The following is a 24997-nucleotide window of genomic DNA, read 5'->3' on the forward strand; positions in this document are numbered from 1 at the left end:
CACCAAGGCCTACTATATGAAGGTGCACAACATGCTCATGACAGGCCTGCTAAGACATCCAAGGGTGCTTATCCCATGCACTAATGCACACAAATCCACTATGTGTATCTTACATAAGTACATTTCATGATGAACAAACACAATCACGACAACTAGAGTCTAACCTTGTGCGTCCATTTTTAAAACATTTCAGCCTAGAGATTCGCGATGCTGCTGGATGCAAGCCTCGGAATTCTGCAGTAAAGCAGGAGGGGCAGACTGGCTGTTCTATTGGTCGGTTTAATAGGCTGACATGACACCGATTGGTCAGCAAACCCATCATAGAATGCACGGTCAGGCTTGTGATTGGCCAGCTGCATGACAAATGGGCGGGTCTTAGCCCCCCTCAGTACTGTCTTTAGGCGGAGCTTTTTGCATTGGCGGAGTGGTGCGGCTCTAGAGGAGTACTGCGGTAACCGGGACTTTCGCGGAGGGAGATCAAGTGCTGAAAAGGTAGCTCTGCGTCTCTTCCTTTTTGCCGGTCTTTCACCGCAAGTATCAGAGAGCAAAGGAAGGAAGCGCACCCCGCGTGATGCTCCGCTTGAGACCGCAGCATTTCATTTGAAAGACGTCTCACAGGGAAACAGAATAGCCGAACCCTTTTGGAAGGTTTGACAACGTTTTGATTTAAAAAAGCATTTTGTCAGATCAACTGCCATGACGTCGTTCTCATTTTTCATTTAAGCCACCCTGAAAACTGAGCATATTCTCTTTCATATTTTTCAAGGCAAGGCATTTTGATATTCAACGCGAGGGGCTGACACCTCTCAAGCTGTGCATCACCTGAGAGGAGAAGAGTGACTGCGCCAACATGGGGGTAAGACTGACGATTTCCACTTTATAACTGCGTTGTAGCCCCCCTGAAGTGGCCTGAGAAAATAGCCTTAAAATGTTACTCCTGTCGAGGAAGGGCTGAAGTGATGTCATTTTTTCCCTCTATGGAAATCCCGTTTGCCTGAATGACATTGACTGTAATGCGGAACTCTGTTTTAGCCTGGTCTCCTAGACTGCGACAAATTGATGTAGCCAGTAGCTCCTCTGTGGTGCCGCTATATGAAGCAGAGATATAACACCGATCTCCGTGATGAATTCTGCCTGCTTTTGACTTGAATTACTGTTGAATAGAAATAATAATATTATATTTGCTGGTGCCTTTCTCTCTTATTCGCTCGGTCAATTCATTGGCACCGATATAAATACGAACGATGCCAAGGTGTCACTTGTGTGGTTTAGAGGTTATCCTATGTATTCCAGGTCTATGATGGGCCCTACTGTCACTATAACCTTGCGAGCCATGCTAGGCCTAATCGGTTTATTCTTACCGAGAGCTCTAGTGGGTGGGGAGGAGGGGGGGATATGAAGGGTGGGGGTAGGGTGTACCTGTTAGAAACCCATTCTCGTCACCCCTCATTTAGCTGTGGTTTATTTTCTATTTGAACATTTTGTTGCATTTGAAGGCACATATTTTATGACATTGTCAGATGAACACGATGTACTGTGACCTCCTCCATGCCCGCGCATCCTCCCCCCCTGTCCTCGCCCTTATGTGCTCCCCTTGCTGTATATCCCGTTGGCACTGCCCTCTCCGGACCGGTCAACCGAGTAGAAGCATCCGGTGGTGGAGCAGGAGAGATGCTGACCGGTGGACGCCATCAGTTTCATCCCGGGCACCCTCGATGGCCCATGCGTCATAATGCGGTTACTGGGAATAAGCGCCTCGCCAGTTTATTTCCCCCGTTTAATTTGTGACGTAACAGCTACTCGATAATCGCTAACAGTGATCACATTTACAACCGATTACATTCAAGATGCGAATAGTACAACGTTATATTTGACAGTAATTTCACCCGCTTTGCGCAGTTTAAAAAAAAACCCATCTGTTTCTTGTTATCTTGTATTAGTCATGCACATGGTATTAGAGGAAGCTGGTGGAAAAAACCCGCGTTCCCGGAAAATGCCAAGGCGTTGATATGAGTGTAATTGTGAGATATTGCGCAATGTCCCCCCCTCTGTATCATGCAGAGAGGAGTTGTCATTTTTAATATTCGACTGCAGTATTAGTGCTGAAAAACGAGGAGCCGTGTTGCTGCAGGCAGGAGATGATGCGGCTCTGAGAGATATGCACCGCTGCAGAGGCAGAAGTCGATGTCGTTGCAGTTACACAAGCATCTGAAATGCCTCTGCCGGTAGAGATGTAGCCCGTGATGCTGGGGGAAGCTAACCGGCACCATTAGTGGGCACTGCGTCAAATGGGATGGGAGTATTACGCATGAATCGCTGCTGTCAGGAATGTAGGGTGGGATTTGGGAAGATGCCGCAGCTCTCCGGAGATTGGCATTATAAAACAGAATACGAGCGTGCCTGGCGATCTGTGAAGGGTGTTTCCTTGACTTTCACTCGATGCCTGCTGAGGTCACCCTGAAACGGAAAGGGGATGGAGAGATGGATGGATTCGTGCTGCGAGTAAATGGATGCCACCAGTCACCGGTCAACACTTGCTTCTCGCTCTTTCTGTCATTTTCCCCCTAAATTTTGCATTGGTGCACTGTGCGATGGCATTGCCAGCTGTCCTTCCCCAAGGCCGCAGGGTGCATCAGTAGGACGTGCTTCCTGCGTCAAACTGTGGGCGGGGCCTGTGATGTGGAAATTCCCTGTAAAGAGCTGTGATAGGTTGGCATCGGGAGCAGCAGAGAGGACAGGGCTTAGAGACAGCAGTGATGCTATAGAGCAAAGCCTGGGCATGTGTCAGGCTTGCCAGAAAGACCATTTAATCTGGTAAAGGGATGAATCTCAATGTGGAAGATTATCTCTAAAGAAATGTCTTTTCAGTCACACACCTGCCCACCTCGATCATTGTTCTGCATTGGTGCAGCTATACAAGGCGGATGCTGATGAGACTATAGGGGGAGATTTTCACCTTCAGACACGTGACACTGGTGGGGGAGGGTGGCAGTGCTGAGAGAGCGAGAGGGAGGGAGGGAGGAAGAGCAGCTCAGTAGTGGCTGGTCTGCAGGTGTAGAGTGAGAATGAGAGAGGGATTTAAAATGATGGTGGAGGCGTAGGGTGGGGGAGGGCTGCCTGCCGGTCGGTATATCTTGTTACAGGATAATGACCTGAGGCTCACATTACTCTGGCTCCTGTTTCCTCTTGCTGCACATGTAGGATTGGTTATCAGGAGGAGACAGATGGGATAGGGAGAACAGAGATGTGGTTGGGTGGATGATCTTCATAGGACATTGCCTGAAGGTTGAGCATGGTGGAGAGAAGAGGTTAGAGAGGTTTAACACTAGTGGGCAGGTATTAAAGATGGATGAAGGTGCAGTAGCAGCCCCGAGACAGAAGGTCACGCAGGCTGGTGAGCAGGGGTGTGGTTGACCTGCTTGGAAGGCATTGTAGTGAGGAGAACCTGCCGAGGGCTTGATTGATTCTCTGATTACCTGACATGATGTAAATGTTTCTAGAACAGTCAGTGAGGCATGTGAGAGGATGGAGAAGGATGTACGGTGTTGGTGTAAGACGGTTCAGGAGTTGGATCTCTGCAGAGGCCCAGCCCTCAGTTTGGTGCAGAGGACTGCACATCCCTCCCCACTGCACCTGGTGCCTGATAGGCTGCACTGATCTGTCCTACATGTCGCACGGACCAATAGTAAAGCACGTCCATATAGGATCTGATCAACCGCATGATCTCCCTGACCGCAAAGCCTGCTGGGATATCTTTGCCCTGCGGCCTAGGTCAATTAAGGTCAATATGGTGACCTTTGAAACATCCTCTATTGTCCCCTTCAAGCCTCTTGTAGGTCTCTGATCAATAATATCTGCTGTAATGAGTGCAGTGTCCTCAGTGAGAGTCCTGCTGAAGGACAGAGTCCAGACTTCTCTTGTGCCTCAGCAGAAAATCAGGAGCTAGCCAGCCTGAGCTGTGAGCTCAATACAGCTTGTGTAATGCTAATAAAATGTAAAGGTCAGCACTGTCTCTTCATACATTACTTTAGAACAGATAACCGTAGGCACAGTGACAGTTTTCCAACATTAACGTGTTACTGGTCTCCCATAATTAATGCATTTCAAGGGATTAGGTTGCCTGACTACAACGACATGACTAATTCAGGGTGTTGTCCTGGAGATGTGTGTGTGTGCTTGTGAAGAGTGTGTGTCCCTGTGTGAATACACCAAAGCCCAGCGTGTAACAATGGGCAGCCACAATGGACAAAGGCTTTTAAAAATAAAAAACAGATCATTTTACAACAAGTTGGAACATTTGCTTTGGGTGTTGCAATTCAGCAATTCAGCAGAGAAGATTAAATATCTTCCAAGTATCACAGTCATTTTCTTTCTGAGTAGTGAATTGTTTTCCTTTCCTTCAGATATACTAAATACAACTATCCTGGTTTGGAATCACAAAGGGACACATGCTAAATGTTAATGGGTATTTATTCTAGTTGTTTGTAGATGTTTGTATGTGCGTGCGTACGTGCACATCTGGATATATCCGTGCAACCAGATGCTTGCTCAGGCAAGGTTTATTTATACAGCACCTTTCAGCACACGGCAACCCAAAGTGCTTTACAAAAGAAGATAAAAGACATTTAAGAACAGGCATTTAAGATGATAAAATCACCACAACCGGTATATAATACGTGGATAAAAAGCCGTACTGCAGTTTGAATTTGAACAACTCATCCAAATGCAGGAGTCCTAGGTGCCCCCACTCACACCATGGCCAGATGCCATCTTCACTACAAGCATCAAAGAACCAAGATTTACAGCACCAATATAGACCAGGCCCCATTCGAAGACACATCTAACCCTCAAGAGACGACAGTGCATTGTAAAGAACTAAAGACACAGTTACAAAATGGTTGGGTGACAGATGGACAGAAGTGATCCGAGGGGAGAGGGGCAGCAAGTGGAAGGACTTCTGTTAAATGTGAGGTCTGGGTTGATCACGATGAGAGCTAAAGAGAGTTAATCTCCTTCGTCCCTATATGTTTATGTGGTTCAGAGATTAAGAATTTACGTTAGTGCTCTTGAGCGGCCACCATCTTTTCATTTCTCTCTTTACCATTCAATCGGATTAATACTCTACGCGTACATGTTTTAACTTTAACTGCCCCGTCCCCTGGAACCACACAAATCTTCATCTGTTCCCTTTCGTCTCCATGTTGGATATCTGGCATCTCCTCCTTTTGATATCTGATCACTTCAACAGATAAGAAAGCTACCTATCACGTCTCTTACAGATAAGTGAAACAAATATCTTAACAGTTTCTTTTACAACGAATTCAAATCCTTATCGTCTGGTAAAAGTAACAATCTAATCTATTTGCTTAGTCAGTACTTTTAGATTGCATTTACACATTGGATTTCCCTGAGAGAGGATTGCAGAGAAAGAAGAGTGATAGAGAGACAAAGAGAGGGGGGGTCACATGGGCTAATCCACTGTAGTAATCAGACTAGCTAATCCCAACAGCAATGTCCATCGGTCCACAGCCTGACCCCCCCCCAATACTGCCCCCCCGCCCCGCCCCGCCTGCCATCCTGCTGCAAGAAACAGCAGATGGCCCAATAACCTTGCAATGTCACACACACACACACACACACACACATGCATCAGTATGTCTACAGATGCAGAAGTTAAACACTCAAACACTTTTCATAACGGCTCTCACAAAGATCGTTTTTATTTCCCCCCTTTATTCAATAATCCATGTTAGAAATGATATTTTCATGAATTGACTCTTAAGAAGGCTTTGTTATTTAAAACCATCCTGCAAAACACAGCCATTCAACTGTCTCACCCAACTACTACACGATTGCAAAAGAAGATGACATGGATTAGACCCAAATATCCATCTAATGTTAACCGTAAAGACAGGTAGGAATAGATGTTTATATTAATACAACATCCGCTCAGAAGTGAAGACACTAATGTGTGTTCTTTGATGTAAGCCTGTTTTAGCAGTACATTTTACAGCCATGGTCATCGTGGAAAACAGGTAATAAGGCCATGATGTACAAAGAGGAAGTGTTCGTTGTGACGTGTTTTGTGGTCGTTACTAATGGTAAAATAGCTCACGTTTTCCATTCACAAACCACTTCCTTATATTAGTTCCACATGAAGAAAAACAAACGTTTATGAAAGAAAACGACATGCCGGTCCCAGTGGATCCCACCATCAGTGGGCATGCCTCGACCCGTAGTTCTGGAACGATCCTCAGGTGCTACTCCTACAGTTATTTTAACATGACATCTACTGGTAGATTATTATCACACATTCTCAGTCTGCCGAAATGAAGCAACGTTGTAGTTTTGAACATAGCCAGCTGTTTTTCTTTTGAGAAATGCAGTGTTAACATAGAGAGGCAGTTACAGCCTTTACTCACTGGATGTTTCAAGTTAAGTCTTACTTGTTTTTTGATATCTTTTTTTAACCTCTCTCTCTCTCTCTTTCACCTTCTCCATTTTTCTGCCGCAATGCGTGTAGATGCTGCTCATACGGACTGTAGCCAACACAGTGACTCACCTCTGCTCACACACACACACACACACACACACACACACACACACACACACACACAAGCATCTACCAATTCCTCGAATGAATTGTCTATATGACACAGCAGTGAATACGGTGTCCAGTAACAGATGCATACATTATTCCTTGTCTCGGATCACATCAGGGGATCCTAGCGAGGAGTGCCTAGCCACTGCTGAGCTTCGTCACCATGGCAATGGCGGTCCCCATGGTTACTTTCCCTCCATACACACGCACTAATCAGAGCAACTTTATGTTTGGATAGCCATAGCAGCATAATTTACAATCAACACACAAACAAACACACCACCGGATATGTGAGGCAAAGGCTGTATGGATTTATTGATATTTTAAGCAGATTTGAATAAGCCAATATGTAACCGGGTGTGGGTGGTTGCACTCCGAGGACAGAGGAGCATCCATTTCCTGAGGATTGTCAGAGACGTGTCAGTCATCATCAGTCTGTTGGTCTGTGTGCCTGTGGGAGATCGGGCGTCTGTAATTCCAGCCACGAGTCTCTGTTTCCTTCCTCAGAACCTCGGGGGGTTCATTACATTACCCAGAATACTGTGGGACAGCTGGACACCCACAGACAGGGAGGCACACTCTGTTATTTCCTGCAAATGAAAGGAGACTCAATTTGTACACAAAATTGCCTCCATCTTTTCTACACTGTATAATGAAATAATCACGGTGGAGATGACAGAGAAAGATATATAGACAGACCAGTAAAAACCAACGACGTACAGTTTAAAGCCTTTTACTTGTTTGTTTCTTTAAGAATAGCAACATATTTGAGGTCAGACACATCTTATCAGGGTGTGTGTGGAGCGGGGGAAGGACACACTCACATGCACAAAGCCAGCAGTGCACTTAACATTCTGTAAACTGAAGATACATCTCTCCTCTCTCTGAGTCATGCTGATAACTCCTCAGTCCCAAATGCACACTCACTCAACAATGTAATCAGTTAGCATATGCAAACACAAGTGACACACACACATTACATCACATGTCATTTGTTAGACGCTTTTATCCAAAGCGACTTACAGCGTTCAGTACTTACTGTGTGTGGGTAATCCGCACAGGAGCAATTTGGGGTGAAGTGTCTCAGGGACACAACGACATGCTGACTGCAGAGAGACTCGAACTTGCTATCCCCTGATTCAAAGTCTAGCACACTACCCACTGAGCCACAGCCTACACACATACCATAAGAAAGGTTTCGCAATCTATTAGAGTGGGGTCACTGTGGGTCAAACGCTGACACAGAGCCAGCAGACAAAGACTGCTGGTCATAACCTAATTAGAGGCATGAGAGAAGGGTGACAACGGCTCTCCTCCCTCTCTCTCTCTCTCTCTCTCTCTCTCTCTCTCTCTCTCTCTCTCTCTCTCTCTCTCTCTTTCTCTCTCCACCTGTTTATCTGTCCCTGCTTCTCACCTCCCACTGATGTCTCCCTTTCCATGTGCCCAAGCGTGTCTCTCATCCACCGCCTTCGCATCCAATCTCTCCACGTCCTCACTTTTCACCACATAACACTTTGTTAAGCACTCCTGCCAACCATTTTTAAGTGTCGAGGCATATGTGTGGTTTGCGATAGGGAGATAAACACCAGAGTGTGTGTTCATACTATCAGTTTCAGGGATCTGAGGAAAGCAGGTGCGCCATGAGCGGACAATGCTCCCTAAATGCGTATTTGAGCGTTCCTCATCTACTAGACACAACATCGTTTTAAACCAATGAAGCGTAATTTACACACCTGGCCGACCGTCTGTCATCTGATAGATTACGTTGCCGTTTTGACACCTGATTACTTAGTTGGCAAATCGGTAACGGTCCCGATTGTTCAACATCTCTTTTCATCTCTAAATGGAGGCGCCATGAATACATATAATACATGCACTCTCTTTCTCACCCACACACACATCCAGGGTGGGTCTCAGAGGGGATGAGCAGCAGTGTTTTTCCACTGCATCAGTTCTGCAGCCTTCCTCTCCTCAGGCCTGCCTGGTCTTGCTGCAGCAGGAGATTTGCTCACCTGCTGCTTTGTTGCAGGGCTCTGTGTTTGCATGTGGGTGTGTGCACTTGAAGTCAAGTCAAACAGCTCCTTCCCACACTGACATGTTGCTCTATGCCTGACATGCTGCAACAAATGGCTTTATTGTTTGCTTTAAATTCAGTGGCGGTTGTTGAGCAGCCCGCATTTCTCTACAGTTAGAGCGAGTGAGAGTTGTCCTCCGCATGTTGTTTCATGAAGGATGTTTCACCAGAGAAACCAGAAAGACAGGTCCTTGTTTCAACATACAGATTCAAAGTGCAGGGGCAAGATTTCACAAGTGGGACATGCATAGCTTCTTGGTGACATTTGTCACACTGCAGGTGTGTGTGTTTTGGTGTGTGAGATTTTCGATCTCAACTCATGCTTCCTCGCTGGTGCTTCAAATCTGAGAGGAGAATTCCAATAATTGTTTTTAAAGTAAACATATGTTTTAAGCATCATGTCAAAGGATGGATTAAACATGGCAAACAATCTGGTCCAGCAGCAGTTATCTGTGTATGCTGCACTCCTCATGATGTTACCGCCTGATCCTACCACTAGAGGGTGCTGACTTTATTTCAGTCAATTTCAGCACACAGTAGTTTTCTGATATCCTGTGAAGCGCCACGCAGTCAATACCTCTTAGCTCATTTCCTTTTCTTTGGACATACACATACCTTAGTTAGGAGGATTGTTATAGATGATCCGATGATAGGTATTGATGTTTCTGTCTTATTTAGAGTATATGATGTGGCGTCTGTATCAGCTGGACTTTGCTACTTCATCCAACCATCAGTGTATATCTGAATGTATTGATCATGGGCAGTTTCCTTTGTGACCTTTGTCCGTGCAGGGCCTGACCTATAGGACCCGCTCACACCTCCTGGGAGGGATTGTCGCTTCTCCTTGTCACCTCTGACCTCTGTTGAGGAACATTTGTAATGATGAGGCTCTGCAGTCAAGCTGCTCTCCTTCCGGACTCAGGCTAGAGTTACACTTACAGACCTAAAGGGACTAGAACGTGCAGTGCCAAGGACAATCGGGGCTATTAATAGTCCACTCAAGTCCAGTTTAACAAGATAAGCCGATTTCTGAGGCGTCAATTATAGTAAGGAGAGTACCTAGAAACAGCAGGGCGAAGAACATCTGATGTGTCTGTCCGTGCAACATACTTAAGACATAAATTACTCCTAACCTAGACATCAAAGTGTCTGTGATGTGTAGAACATATTGGAATATATTTAGAAAGCCTTTGATGAGCATACACTCTCTGTGTCCTTGCATGTAGATACATGAAAGAACATAAGGGGATGAGTTCAAACATGACTGGTTAAACCCTTTGAACTTGTTTATGTTTTGAAGTGTACATCAGGCTGTTATAAGAGCGAGAATGATTTGATCAGTGGAGACATCAAATGGATGTGGCAGAGCAGGAAGGAGCCTTTCATGTATGGTCTTACTTAATGTAAATGTGTTGGTCCATGAAGAAACGACCAGGGTAACGCATTACCTTTCATGTCTTTAGTAATTAATTGGTTTGTATTGTAATGCTCTTCTTCAGCCTCCTCATAATAATTGACAAATACAGGCTACTTCACGAGGCCACTTCACAAGGTTACACAATCCTTTTCTGTGAAAGATAAACACCTTAAGGGTAATTCAATAAAGCCCGCTGTCTTTTTTTGAGACAGTATAGTTTTATTCTGTTAATACGATTTCCCATTATCCCATCACCCCAGTGACCAGCTAAGGTTATTCATAAAGGTGAAAGGCTACCCTCCCCTTAAACTAGTCCCAAGGCATGTTTGAAACATATGTGTATGTCTGTAGTATGGAAGGTCAGACAGTTACCGAGTTGCCACCACACAGGACAAAGATAAATCCCCCAAGAAGAAGAAGGGGGGCAAGGACATGGACGAGCTCAAGAAGGAGGTTCCTATTGTAAGTATAACCTTCTCTTATATGTAAATACTTGTGGAATTATATGTTGGCACAAAATGAGTTTGAGACCAATTCACTTTCGATCTTATCAATCAAAAAGTTGATTCATTTGGCATTTACAACTAATATAACAAATATTTATAAACACCCATGCATCCCCTTTTTGAGGATATAGTAAAGGAAAGTGAATTGATACCAACTGTGTTCGAGAAAAGGGAAATATTTCTCACGCAGGCCAGAAAAAAAAGTATTTTCACTGGTAAGAAGGGGTGACTTGTTACCTGGAGGTCGTCACTTCGATGCCAGCGCAAGAAACACCTGGGTCGGCTTATCTGGCTGCCCTGATACTCTTATCTCTCAGGTGAACTGCATGCATGGAGATAATTTACTCAAAGGAAAGAAGCTGCATATTAGCATAATTATTGTTTCAATTTGGACAATTTTCTACGACATGTCCTTGCATGCAAAACATTGCAATGACTTAACATAATGTCCTAGGCAAAGTATTAATTATCCCTTTTTTTGTTTTGTTATTCTTTTAGACGGAACATAAAATGTCTATAGAGGAGGTATGCAGGAAATTCCAGACTGACTGCGTCCAGGTGAGTTGACATTATCTATTCCTCGTAGCCATGATTTGAGAGCTGTTTTTTATTAGTTGACCACTGGGTGGTTCTTTATTACAGTGTTTGACTATTCTTCAGTCCTCTGAACTCCAATGTATTTGTCCATACTAAATAAATATAGGACTTGAACAAAGGTGTGTTTGTGTTGGCGCTGCATCAGAGCAGACCTGCTTTTCTCTGCTAGCTTCACACCTCACTTCCTGTGTTCTGCCTTCAGGGATTGACCAATGCCAAGGCAGCAGAGTATCTGATCAGGGATGGTCCCAATGCTCTCACCCCTCCTCCCACCACCCCGGAGTGGGTCAAGTTCTGTCGCCAGCTGTTTGGTGGATTCTCTGTCCTGCTGTGGACCGGCGCCATCCTCTGCTTCCTGGCCTACGCCATCCAGGCAGCCACTGAGGACGATCCTGCAGGAGACAATGTGAGCAAAGCATACACTCAAATATTCACATCTAGAGCGAAAAACCTCAGCATAACGACTTCAGCATCACATATTGTATCCAATACTCACATATGTTTGACTCTCTCTCTCTCTCTCTCTCTCTCTCTCTCTCTCTCTCTCTCTCTCTCTCTGCCTCTCTCTCTCTCTCTCTCTCTCTCTCTCTCTCTCTCTCTCTCTCTCCAGTTGTACCTAGGTATTGTGCTCACAGCTGTTGTCGTCATCACTGGATGTTTCTCATACTTTCAAGAGGCCAAGAGCTCCAAAATCATGGAGTCTTTCAAGAACATGGTGCCTCAGGTAAAGATGTGTTTTGCTCACTAGAGAGTGTGAAAGCTTAAGAGTGGGAGAGGCACACAACAAAGACAATTTAACTGATTATTTATTCATTTAAAGAATAACTTGTCAGTTAGTTTATAAGTGTAGGTGGGTGCAAAAGTGTGCAATGTTGTATGGTCTGTGTATATTTGTTCTAACCCTCGCTAATATCTCCCTGCAGCAAGCGTTGGTGATCCGTGAAGGCGAGAAGGTGCAGATCAACGCTGAGGAAGTGGTGGGTGGAGACCTGGTGGAGGTGAAGGGAGGAGACAGGATCCCTGCTGACATCAGGGTGGTCTCTGCTCACGGCTGCAAGGTACACACTCACTTAAACACAACTTCAAAAACAGTCACTTGCTAGATGTGAAGAAAAAGTTAAGATGTCATACTACTTTCAGACTCTTAACTTCACTCCTCAAATGACAGTTAGCATAAGATAAAGTCTCATTGCATTTAAACAAAACGTGTTTTAACGTGGGTAATCAACTGATGGAACTTTCATGTTGGTATCAATTAGTTCAATATTGTTACGCTATTCATCCGTCATATTAGCCCTAAAGAGATCTTGTTGCAACCAAATTTGCAAAATCATAATAAAATGATTTATGGAACTGCATCTCATATCATACGAACAAGTCAACAATTATTATCCGCCAGTTAATAACAGAAATGCATCACATTTTGTTAGATATTGTCCCTTTCATATAAACCACTAATTTATATTTAACATTCAACATACAGAATATAATAATCTTATTGGGTTTCTGATCTTTATTCTAAACGATGTCTTGTGAGACTGTTTGGGCTGGGCATATTATCTAGGCACGTTGCACATCCCAAAAGTCTTACTTCTTCTTGTTTGCAACTACACGCTTTCTCTCTCTCTCTGTTTCCAGGTGGATAACTCCTCCCTAACAGGAGAGTCAGAGCCTCAGAGCCGGTCACCTGACAATACCCATGACAACCCCCTCGAGACCCGAAACGTCGCTTTCTTCTCCACCAACTGTGTGGAAGGTATGGTCTCCACGGCGATAATATAACATGCTTAGATGCACGAGTGACTACGCTCTTCCATAAGTGGGTCAAAAAGGACCCCTATTAGAATAATGTGTTTTTATGCCATTTTTGTCATTTTGGTTAATAAAAATCACTTGTATAATATTTAGTGTTATATTTTGGATCACACTAGAAATATTTTATATTTAATTTTTCACTATTTATAATTTTAGACATTTTTTTAACATTTTGAAAACAAACGTTTTCCCATAGAAAATGCATGCGGGTCATTTTTGACCCACTTATTGAAGCTTGGGGTAGAAATACAAAAACTACAATTTCTTAAAATGTAAATACAACATTTGAATGGCACGATATCCAAAACATGTTTTTTGAGGAGTAGCTGGAATATGAAATGATAAAAAAAATGTAATTACAAAGATACTTCAAGAAAACCACCTCACCGGGTCCAAGAAGACCCACTTATGCATCTAAGGGTTACAAACTTTGTGTGCACATATGGTTTGAGTAGTGGTTCAAATATTCGATTGCATTAATCACATAAAAGAAACCTGCGATTAATCAAGACTGTCAACAAGTTTAAAGTTCTAGTATTTATTTTGCAAAACTAGTAAGAGAAATCAAAGGTTTTTACTTTATTAGAGTTCAGCTTAGTGTTAATGATTCTGGAATTAAATGTCTGTATATTTTCTGACACTTAACCAAAGCAAATGTGGTAGTGTCACTAATTTGATTGAACACGTTAAGGTTTCCAGCCCTAATCGTTTACTCCAAAATGTAGTATCTAACTGAGACATTGTTTAAAGGACACACTAACTGTTGCAGCGAATATATTTTACAATGTTGTGTCTCTGTTCTTTTTCCAAACCAGGCACAGCTCGTGGTATTGTTATCTGCACCGGTGACCACACAGTCATGGGTCGCATTGCCACTCTGACCTCTGGCCTGGAGACCGGAAAGACCCCCATCGCCAAAGAGATCGAGCATTTCATCCACATCATCACCGGCGTGGCTGTTTTCCTGGGCGTTACCTTCTTTATCCTGGCCATCGTCCTGGGTTACAGCTGGCTGGAGGCCGTCATCTTCCTCATCGGCATCATCGTGGCTAACGTGCCCGAAGGGCTGCTGGCTACTGTCACCGTGAGTGGAGGACAAAGAAAATACTGCATACGCCATTTATACTTCTTCTGTATTAAAGACTTTTGTTTCCTGTTGGACAAATATCATTTCCTTTATTTTATTATTATATTTTAGTTTGCTGATTGAAGTGCTTACTTTGTCTATATTGTTGTCTTCAATTATATAGACAAAGAAACAAAGAAAAATAATGTTTAAAATAATAATGTGTATGAGCGTGTGTTAATGTGATAAACGTTGTCTGACATCATGAATGTTTGCCTGCAGGTGTGTCTGACCCTGACTGCTAAGCGTATGGCGAAGAAGAACTGCCTGGTGAAGAATCTGGAAGCTGTGGAAACCCTCGGCTCCACCTCCACCATCTGCTCCGACAAGACAGGAACCCTGACCCAGAACAGGATGACCGTGGCCCACATGTGGTTCGACAACCAGATCCACGAGGCCGACACCACGGAGGACCAGTCTGGTGAGAGAGGACAGGGCACAGTCACTTCCTCAAACCAGACTTCCTTTATTTGTCCCACACACGGGACATGTACATTGTTAAAGCAACGTATAGATATAGAGACGAAATAAATACAACACTATTACTGTATATAAATGCATGCACATAGTATTTTTTTTATATAATGTCTTTATTACATTTTTCAAATACAACACAAAACAGAACAGCTCAGGCAACAACAAAATGAAGTTAGATAGTAATAATTATCAGAAATAAATAGACAAATACAGATGAATGTTGGCTGAAGGAGGAAACCCTCGTAATATAGAAGATACCTACATAGTATTTAGAATAGATATTATTACTAGAAGTACACAGTCAGGTAGATAAGTAAGTCGCAGTATTTATAAAATTGAAGTGTGGTATATAAGAGTAGTACAATTATTATTGCACATACAGATTCCTGTTGCATTAATAGATGGAATGACTAAGAGTAGCAGCCAGTAGTAACAATAATATTAGCAAGGAACATATTACACATAAGTGTTGTTGTTTTTTTACATGATTTCACATTGGCCTTTTACAGCAGTGGTGTCCGAGGTGTTGTGTGTGTGAGGGGGGGGGGGGTTCTACTAGGGCTGTGCAATTAATCGTATTTTAATCTTGATTACGATTTTGGCTTGCAACGATTACGAAAACAACGTAATCGAAATAAAACGATTATTATTTTTGTTTAAACTTTTTTTTTTTTTTTTTATAACTTTTTTAAAAAATTGGTTTTAATACATTTTCAGTTGAATTATATTAAAGTTCAGCGTAATCAACTGTTAAAAACATACTGTTCACATTTTTTTTTTCAATAAATGGATGTTTTCAAAGTAAATGGATAATCGTTTTTAATAATCGTGATATCAATTATTGACCAAAACTAATCGTGATTATGATTTTTGCCATAATCGCACAGCCCTAGGGTCTACCAGCGAATAGATTGTTAATAATCTTCTTCTATCTCTCCAGGTGCCTCTTTCGACAAGAGCTCCGTGACGTGGCTGAGTCTGGCTCGTGTTGCTGGTCTGTGTAACCGCGCTCAGTTCAAAGCGGGACAGGACGCCCTGCCCATCCTGAAGCGTGACGTGGCCGGAGACGCCTCAGAGTCCGCGCTGCTGAAGTGCATCGAGCTGTGCTGCGGCTCCGTGAGAGCCAACAGGGACAGGAATAAGAAGGTGGCCGAGATCCCCTTCAACTCCACCAACAAATACCAGGTACGAGACATTTCTATGATATTCTATTTTATTCTATTTACTTGCACTATTTGATCTGTGTTATTGTGTTGCACTGTTGGAGGAGCCTGCTGTGACCTAAGGTTTTCATTGTCATAACTACACTGTAGCTGTGTAGTTATGACAAGATTGAGTCAAAGAAAAACATTTAATACATAAAAGAAAATATACAAATTGCTAATTTATTCGTAATTATCTTTTATTCTCCGTCTCTTCTTGGCTGAAGCTATATAAAAAAACAATGATACAACAATAGTGACAGATTATCCAACGTTATTGCAAAAGTGTATTGATTAGAAAGCATTTGATGTAGTATATGAGATAATGCAATGAGGTGAATGAATCAATACAAATGTAGCATTGTACACACGCATACGATACGATATTACAATACCATACGATACGATATTACTTTATTTGTCAGATCAAGTCTGAAATTTGACTTGCGTCACAGCAGCTCCATGTCCAACATCAACAGACAAATATCCAGACACAAATTCAAATCATATATCATATCATTTAGCATAATCTCAATCTCAAACCAAAGTGCTGTACAGGCAATACATACAATATCAAATAACACAATGGGAGTACAATAATAAAACAATAATTAAAACATGATAAAAAAGCACAATAACTGTAAAAACGTTATGTTCAACTAGTATTAAGAGCCAGCGCAAAGAGGTGAGTTTTTAGCTGGGATTTAAAAAGTTCAATAGACTCAGCATCCCGGATATGCACTGGGAGGCATAGCATATGTGTGTGATCAAACAAAATGGTGTACAACAGTATTACAGATTAAAGACATGCATTCTTATGTTACAGTAAATGCTCAAACAGCCTATTCAATAGATCAAATGAACTTTCTGTGCTCCTTCTAGCTGTCAATACACGAGACTGAAGATACCAATGATAACCGCTACCTGCTGGTGATGAAGGGCGCCCCCGAGAGGATCCTGGACTGCTGCTCCACCATCATGGTGCAGGGCAAGGAGCAGCCCATGGACGAGGAGCTGAAGGAGTCTTTCCAGAACGCCTACATGGAGCTTGGAGGCCTCGGAGAGAGAGTGCTGGGTGAGGAGAGAGAGAGAACTGAGCCTAACCCTGAGGTTTAAAAAGATGCTATGACCCTCATTAATAGGCACAAAAACATTAGCAATCAAAACCAAATCCGCTTTTGTACACTCATCCAATTTCTCAACAGAAACATTCCAATTTACTTTCCATTTCAATTTGTTCCACTATCACGAAGAAAAACTGTCAACCAGAGATCATAGTGAAACTGAAGCTTACCCGACACGACGAAAACAACGGAAAGACCGGACGAGCCCCCAATTTACGAAAATAGGGATTTTATTTAGATTCTTTGATTGCCATACAACAGTGTTCTCTTGAGGTGTCTTCACTTATGTGAAACCCTTTATATATACAGTCTGTGTGAAACCCGTGCCTATTGCCAAGCACTGATGTTATATCTTTATATTTAAGGCCAAGCTCAAAGTAAAATCGATGAACCACTCCATTGTTGTGGTTTCTGTGTTGCCGTAGCAGCCGAACTGACCAGGATCTAACTAGAGATCTCGCAATACATTTTTATTTTATTTTTTCAAATTTACTTTTTTTTCTTCTCCATGTCCCCTAGGGGGCTCCGTAGTTTGTTGGTGGTCTTTGTTTTGTGTACGGTTTTTATTTTGAAAGACTTTTCGCAGCCCCAAATGAAACATTACATTACATTGCATTTAGCTGACGCTTTTATCCAAAGCGACTTACAATAAGTGCATTCGACCAGGAAGATACAAACTAGAAGAAAACAGAATCATAAGTACATCAGGTTTCATAGAGCCAAACATTTCAAGTGCTACTCAACTGGCTTTAGGTAAGCCAGTCCTTTGTTAGTATATACGTGCTTAGTTAGTATTTTATCGCTCTAAGTGGAGTCGAAAGAGATGAGTTTTCAGTCTGCGCTGGAAGGTGTGTAAGCTTTCTGCCGTCCTGATGTCAATGGGGAGCTCATTCCACCATCTTGGACATATTTTAGTATATATAAGCATTTCTTTTGGACAGGAGATTAACAATATGTAACTCAAAGGACAGTAGTGGCAGTAATATTAGTGTCCTTTATTAGCTTGAAAACCATATACATGCATTACAGGGAACTGCAAACACATTCCGTAATTTGCGACAGCTCAAGACCATCATATTTGTTGTTAGAGATCTGATGATAAAACCAGGGTTTATGGAAATGTCTGAAAATGGAAATGAGCTCTGTGTTTATTCCTCACAAATCAAACACTAAATCCCACATGTCTCCCCCCTCCAGGTTTCTGCCACACGATGCTCGCAGAGGATCAATACCCCAAGGGCTTCGCCTTCGACACGGATGATGTCAACTTCCAGACAGACCAGCTTTGCTTCATCGGCCTCATGTCCATGATCGACCCTCCCCGTGCTGCTGTGCCTGATGCTGTTGGAAAATGCCGATCGGCTGGAATCAAGGTGAGTTTTTGAACACGGCCAATATATCACTAAGCTGACGTTAACACATCCTACACAACTACAAACGCTTTTTATTTAAATAAAGGAAGTAAATACCGTCAGATAAATTACAATATAAAATCCAATATTTGAAGTTACGGTCTTTTATTATTTTAATTAGTTTTAAACTTTATTTTCCTTTTTCTTAAACAACACATACAGTTTCAATGACAAAAAAAACCCACGTGTGCAGGTTGTCCATTTTCTTAACCCCCCCCTACAGAATAAGACTTAATAGTACAAAAACACTTTAAAATGATAGACAAACAGATGGTTGAAATCACAAAACACTAAAACAAAACAACTGCAAACAATTCTGCACACACGTGAGCCATCTCTCAAACAAGATACTGTGAACCGTGCACGTTTCTCTGTATACTGAGCACATTTCTGCTTTCCAATGATTTGTTTGAATGTGTTTATGTATGCACCATTATACACAAAAGCAAATCCATGTTCATGTACTTGATACTGAATCTGATCTATATATTCCTGTGTTAAATAGGAAGGTCCTGCATCAGTTTGAGATTGTCTAATGTAATATGTGTTGCTCTCTTTAGGTCATCATGGTCACTGGAGATCACCCTATCACTGCCAAGGCCATTGCCAAGGGAGTGGGCATCATCTCCGAGGGCAACGAGACCGTGGAGGACATCGCAGCTCGTCTCAATATCCCCGTCAGCCAGGTCAACCCCAGGTAAAGAAACATCACAGAAAAACAAACGTGGAGTCGTACAGAGGATGATGGCAAATGAGCAGACTCACATCAACGCTTCACTCTGTGTTTTTAGGGATGCCAAAGCCTGTGTGATCCACGGCACAGACCTCAAAGATCTGTCTCAGGATCAGATGGACGACATCCTGAGGAACCACACAGAGATTGTATTCGCCAGGACGTCCCCTCAGCAGAAGCTCATCATCGTAGAGGGCTGCCAGCGACTGGTGAGAACATAGGAGTCAAATCTCTAACCCAAGTTGCTTTATGTTACTATAATCAAATCAAATGTTTATAAAGCATGATATTATTATATTGACTACATCCAGGGGCTATAAGTAACATTCTACTTTTACAACAGCAGAGGGCGCTAGTTAGTTATTGATTGAGGATTTCCTGACAGTGAGATATTGGAAAAAACAGTTGAATTAAATTGTAATTTTTTTCATTACAACTGATTATTTGAATACATCTGAATGTTGATATGTATTTAAAATACCATGTTTTAGATTAATTTGATTACATTGAATTAATTTAGTTAAATTGAAACATTTTAGATGTATTTCTTCATACCATATAAACGTCTATTCAGCTCTTGAAAACTTTGAGTATGTTTTTCAATCATGATTGTTTTATATAGACACCAAAACAGTTTCTTAAGTAGTGACTCATTTCACTTTTGACTAAAATCATTGTGGTCATATGAATCATAGATTTCTAAGATACATAGTTCTCATTTAAACTCAAACTACCACATGGTCAATGATGGATGAAATATAACTTCCTTTATATAACCTCCTCTCTGTCCTTCTTCTCTCCCAGGGTGCCATTGTGGCCGTGACAGGCGACGGTGTGAATGACTCTCCCGCTCTGAAAAAGGCCGACATCGGTGTTGCCATGGGTATCTCCGGCTCAGACGTGTCCAAACAGGCCGCTGACATGATCCTGTTGGACGACAACTTTGCCTCCATTGTGACAGGAGTGGAAGAAGGTGAGAAGACCCCGAGGACCTGAACATGAACGTGTGGTTTCACAGAGCCAAACCCTGTGACTGAGTTCCTGGTGTAACTTGTTTTGTTTTTCCTCCCTTCAGGTCGTTTGATCTTTGATAACCTGAAGAAGTCCATCGCCTACACCCTGACCAGCAACATCCCAGAGATCACCCCCTTCCTGCTGTTCATCTGCGCCAACATCCCCCTGCCCCTGGGAACCATCACCATCCTCTGCATTGACCTGGGAACTGACATGGTGAGAGCGGATTAAACACTCAATAAAAGCACGTTAAAAAGACAAAGACAGTATAAATTAATTGTGTAAAATAAGCATAAAATACAGTAATAGATTATTTAACATTACATTAAAGCAATGGTCCTAAAATGACAATATTAAAAAAAAGTGTGTAACTGCGACAGGCTATGCTAAAAGTTCACATGTCTCCCTCTCCCCTCAGGTGCCAGCCATCTCCTTGGCCTATGAGACCGCAGAGAGCGACATCATGAAGCGTCAGCCCAGGAACCCCTTCAGGGACAAGCTGGTGAACGAGAGGCTCATCAGCATCGCTTATGGACAAATTGGTGAGTGAAACAAAAATGGCTACTGTTATTACTTACTATTATTTTCTAGGCTTCCTGGTGTTTTCTCCCTTCTTTCTTACATTCATGTTAAAATAACTTATTTAAGGCACACGACAAGGCATGTTTCTTTGTTTTGACTTATTCTGCCTATAAAGAAATTCGTTTTGTGTTTTATAGATAACTTCATCTCTGGATATGTAACTTCATCTGTGTGTGTTTTCTCCTCAGGTATGATCCAGGCTGTTGCAGGCTTCTTCGCCTACTTTGTCATCTTGGCTGAAAATGGTTTCCTGCCCAGTCGACTAGTCGGCATCAGGCTCAACTGGGACGACCGCTCTGTCAACGACCTGGAAGACAGCTACGGGCAGCAATGGGTAAGGTTTTAGTTTGTTAAAGTGAGTTTTTGGGTGGTTTTATGACTTTATCTCATTGTGTTCCTGTACTCTCCTGCCCTCAGACATACGAGCAGAGGAAGATTGTGGAGTTCACCTGCCACACAGCCTTCTTCGTCAGTATCGTGGTGGTGCAATGGGCCGATGTGATCATCTGCAAGACCCGACGTAACTCTGTGTTCCAGCAGGGCATGAGGTATGTGTACTTGTAGAGTAACCCTCTTGAGATCTTGTTTTCTGACGGGGGTCCCAAACATACAGTCATCAGACAAATGGGAAAACAGAACAGTATAAGACGCAATATATAACACATTAACAAACCACTAGCAAACAATCACACCAAAAACGAACAAGGCTATCGAAAGAAAACATGTACAAACATCGATAAAACCCAATTTAAATAACGCTAAATATGATCAAACTATGAAGAAACGCAAGTGATAGCATTAATGAAAACAAAGGCAACTTGTTATATCAATAAATACTTATATGACATACTATATACATTTACAGCTACATTCCTTTACAACTGAGTGGCTTCACTTTTGTAGCCATTATCATAATGACACGCATCTCAATTTCCGCGTCACTTTTTTCTTTCTGCTCTTGAATATTTGCTGTGTTCTTCCCACTCAGGAACAAGATCTTGATCTTCGGCCTGTTTGAAGAGACAGCCCTGGCTGCCTTCCTGTCCTACTGCCCCGGCATGGATGTGGCACTCAGGATGTATCCTCTAAAGTGAGTGCCAGTACTACATTTACTTTACTTTGACACTAAGGGCGACTGTGGCTGCGACCAGAAGGTTGTGGGTTCGATCCCAGCCCGTGCAGCCAACATGTCGATGTATCCTTGAGCAAGATAGTTAACCCTGAGATGCTCCCGATGGCCAACGATGTGTGAATGTTAGTTCCTAGAGTAAGGTACACTGCTCTGTATGAATGGGTGAGCGACATGTAAAGCGCTTTGAGGGGTCTTAAAGACTGGATAAAGCGCTGTATAAGTACAGTCCATTTACCATCACGACATATTTTGTAATCTGTGATGTGTTTTAACCCTCGCTGTTCTCTTGTCTTGCTTACAGGCCTAGCTGGTGGTTCTGTGCGTTCCCCTATAGTTTCCTCATCTTTGTTTATGATGAAGTCAGAAAACTCCTCCTCCGTAGGAACCCCGGAGGTCAGTATCTTTTCTACTTCATATCCTCTTCATCCCTTTTTAAGCAGGTTCCTTTTAAAGGGCGTTGTGTTGGACTTTTACTTTGCTTATAGCTGTGACTTTATCAAAAACTCAACTATGAGACCCAAAGAAGTCTCTGCACCCGGCTAAGAAAATGTCCAGCTCCTGAAAAACTACAACACATAGTTTTAAAGCACGATTATGACATTTCTTTGGTTAATTAGTGAGTTTCAGAAGTGCTAGTAGGGATATGTTCTTATCTTTAGACTCTCCCAATATCAGATTAGCGAATATCGTAGCTACAATCATTCATAATTACAATATTATCTAGCTTTCCATCGATTTTAAATTCGAACATCATTTTTTAGGGGAATTAAGTAAAACCCCTCTCAAAATAGGATTTGAGATTTGTCTACAACATGATATCACTAAATGCATTTTTTGAATATCATCCTAAATCACTATTAACTGAACTTTTCTGTGTTTTTCTTTCTTCCTCTGATATCCAGGTTGGGTGGAAAGGGAGACATACTATTGATCGATGGAGCATCTCTGCTCAAACCCCCTACATCTCCACTTATTTCTCCCCCCCCTCCCCCCTGTCACTTCATCCCTGGCAAGACACACCTCCAGACGCCCCGCCCTCTTAAAGACAAAAAACGCTTTGAAGCAATTTTCATCACAACTGCCCCAAAGATTAAAAACAGCAAAAGCACCTTTTCAACTTTCTACATTGACCCTCCCCCCTCCCTTTCTGCCCCCCCCTCCTATGATACTCTTTGCATGTGTTCTCTCACTGCTGTGTACATAAACCAATATATCTACCAAACGGCAGCTGCATATTGTGTATGTAGATTTGAATGAGCTAAGGATACAAAGGGAGTGTCTACGCTCTGCAAAAAAGGGCCAACCAGCTCCTGCCCCTCCCTGTTCCTCCCCTGCTTTCTCCCCCCCCCCCCACCTTCGTCTGTCTCTATACCTTCGTCCCCCTCTCTCCTCGCCAACCCTTTGCTTGTCGTCCAATCACACACAGCTGTAAAGATCACACAGTGAGACCCCACCGCCGACCCCACCGCCGACACCACCTCGACTGCCACCTCCTGTCTGTGGAGGACCAGCAGGGGGGGGGTCACCTCCCTCCCTGTCCTCCCTCCTCACCCCCTCCATCCTCCCTCTCTTCCGTTCTCAACGGCCACCGTGTTGTTGTTTTTTTTAAATATGTGGGGTACGGGGGGATTTCGATGATTTCTTTTTTTATTTCCAAGACGGGAGGGGGGGTACGTGAGAGCTGCTTTTCCTCATTTAGGCCTAACAAAGCACACCCCACCCGTCTCCCCCCCTATGTCTCTCACAGCCCCCCCCTCCCCTCCCCTCCCCTCCCTCCCGCCCCGTTTGTCTCTGTTTGTGTGCACAGTGTGAACCATTGTCCTTGTTAATAACTATTACAGTACACCCCCCCCCCTCTCCCCTCCCCGCCCCAAGTTGGTGAATACAACTCAATCTTTCTGTGTGCTCTAGGAAATCTATATAATTCTATACTGAATTTAAATGAAACAATAAAAAAACACATGTTGAAAAACAGCTCAAGAGAGACATTCATGAAAAATAAGGAAAAAAAAGCTCGAGATATGTGTTTCTGTTTTTGGTTTCTGTTCTTTTCTGGCTGTTCCCCAGGGGGCTGTTCTAAAGCTGTAACAGCAGAGCAGAGTTTGAGGTTGTGTTTTTACCAAAAGACACAAGACACCAACCAAGGCTTTCAGGTTCCTGTCGCTGCAGGTATGATGTGGTGCAGTGTGCTGTGACGTGGTGAGTGGCGATGAGGAGACCATGCGCCTCGGGACTGTTACCGGGTTTGGGTCCAGCTGTGGTTTAGTCCAGGTCCTGGTGCGGCCCGGTCTGGCCCCGGTCTGTGTGCATGTTTGTGTTGGAGACCAGCGAAGGGCCAGCGGTCTCAGGCTGGGTCTATCTCAGATGGCAGCAAGAGATGAAAAATTCAAGAAGAAAAAAAAAAACACAACTAGTAGAACATGTGTGTCAAATAAATGAAACAAAACACCAATAAAACATCTAGAACATTTAATACAACCCAGACCTGTGTGCGTGTCTCTCTGTCTCTGTTTTTACTCGTGAAAAACTACACAGTACACACCATGTTTATCTGCCTACTACTTATAATCTTAATCACTCAAGGTTTCATATTATGATAAGGTAAAGGAATTTAAAGGCATCCATTACAATAGACATGAAATACTGCTACAGTATTTAAGCAAGTATGAACAAAAAAGGTGTTTATCACTTAGGTAACATCTAATTTATCTTATTGCGTGAGGCTGTATAAACGTCGAATTAATGTGTTAATGATTACAACCCCTTTGAACCCATGATCCTGGGATAACTTCCCACGTGAATCAATACCTAGTAGTGGCCATCGAGACGTTTGAGACGAATCCCGACGGGCCGTAGTGAAGTGGGCCGGTCGGACGATGTGGACCGGTCGGATATCACACTAGCACCCCACCCCCGTTGACAATTTAGTAGCGGTGCCGAAGTGGGCCGGTCGAGAGTCCCGGGCTGATTAAATATCTTTGATTGTAATACCACATCCGACTTTCTATTATTTCAACACATAAATCCAATATGAGGTTGTATTATCTGACATTTTAATCCCACTAAGGTGTAAATGTGTTGGTGTCCATCACACACAGCAGGAAATATGAGGATGGGATGCCACCTAGTGTTGTGAATGTATACGCACTTCAACGTGCAAACTGCATGATGTTAAAGGAGGAAGA

At 42.9% G+C, this 24997-nt stretch overlaps 1 protein-coding gene across 2 annotated transcripts; it reads left to right on the forward strand.

Annotated features, from left to right (window-relative positions):
- Window positions 1–425: 425 nt before the first annotated feature.
- atp1a3b (ATPase Na+/K+ transporting subunit alpha 3b) lies at window positions 426–24290 on the forward strand. Of its 2 annotated transcripts, none has more exons than XM_034221635.1 (23): window positions 426–648; window positions 767–856; window positions 10444–10554; window positions 11097–11156; window positions 11398–11601; window positions 11806–11919; window positions 12119–12253; window positions 12834–12951; window positions 13826–14094; window positions 14359–14557; window positions 15554–15798; window positions 16698–16890; window positions 18137–18312; window positions 18912–19048; window positions 19143–19293; window positions 19889–20057; window positions 20160–20314; window positions 20517–20640; window positions 20869–21014; window positions 21098–21228; window positions 21669–21770; window positions 22114–22205; window positions 22715–24290. In XM_034221635.1, the coding sequence occupies exons 2-23, from the start codon at window positions 851–853 to the stop codon at window positions 22741–22743; spliced, it is 3066 nt and encodes a 1021-aa protein (XP_034077526.1). In that variant the 5' UTR covers window positions 426–648; window positions 767–850; the 3' UTR covers window positions 22744–24290. The 2 variants fall into 2 exon arrangements, with proteins under 2 accessions (XP_034077526.1, XP_034077527.1); XM_034221636.1 differs by having other exon boundaries at window positions 10483–10554.
- Window positions 24291–24997: the final 707 nt, after the last annotated feature.

This window comes from Gymnodraco acuticeps, unplaced genomic scaffold (assembly GCF_902827175.1).
Source record: "Gymnodraco acuticeps unplaced genomic scaffold, fGymAcu1.1, whole genome shotgun sequence".
Classification (NCBI taxonomy): domain Eukaryota; kingdom Metazoa; phylum Chordata; class Actinopteri; order Perciformes; family Bathydraconidae; genus Gymnodraco; species Gymnodraco acuticeps.

Bases quoted from the DNA above. Each gene is read 5' to 3' on its own strand.
- atp1a3b (XM_034221635.1), top strand. The intron at 10,555-11,096 runs GTAAGTATAACC...TTATTCTTTTAG, and splicing joins TCAAGAAGGAGGTTCCTATT to ACGGAACATAAAATGTCTAT. The intron at 12,952-13,825 runs GTATGGTCTCCA...TTTCCAAACCAG, and splicing joins CTCCACCAACTGTGTGGAAG to GCACAGCTCGTGGTATTGTT.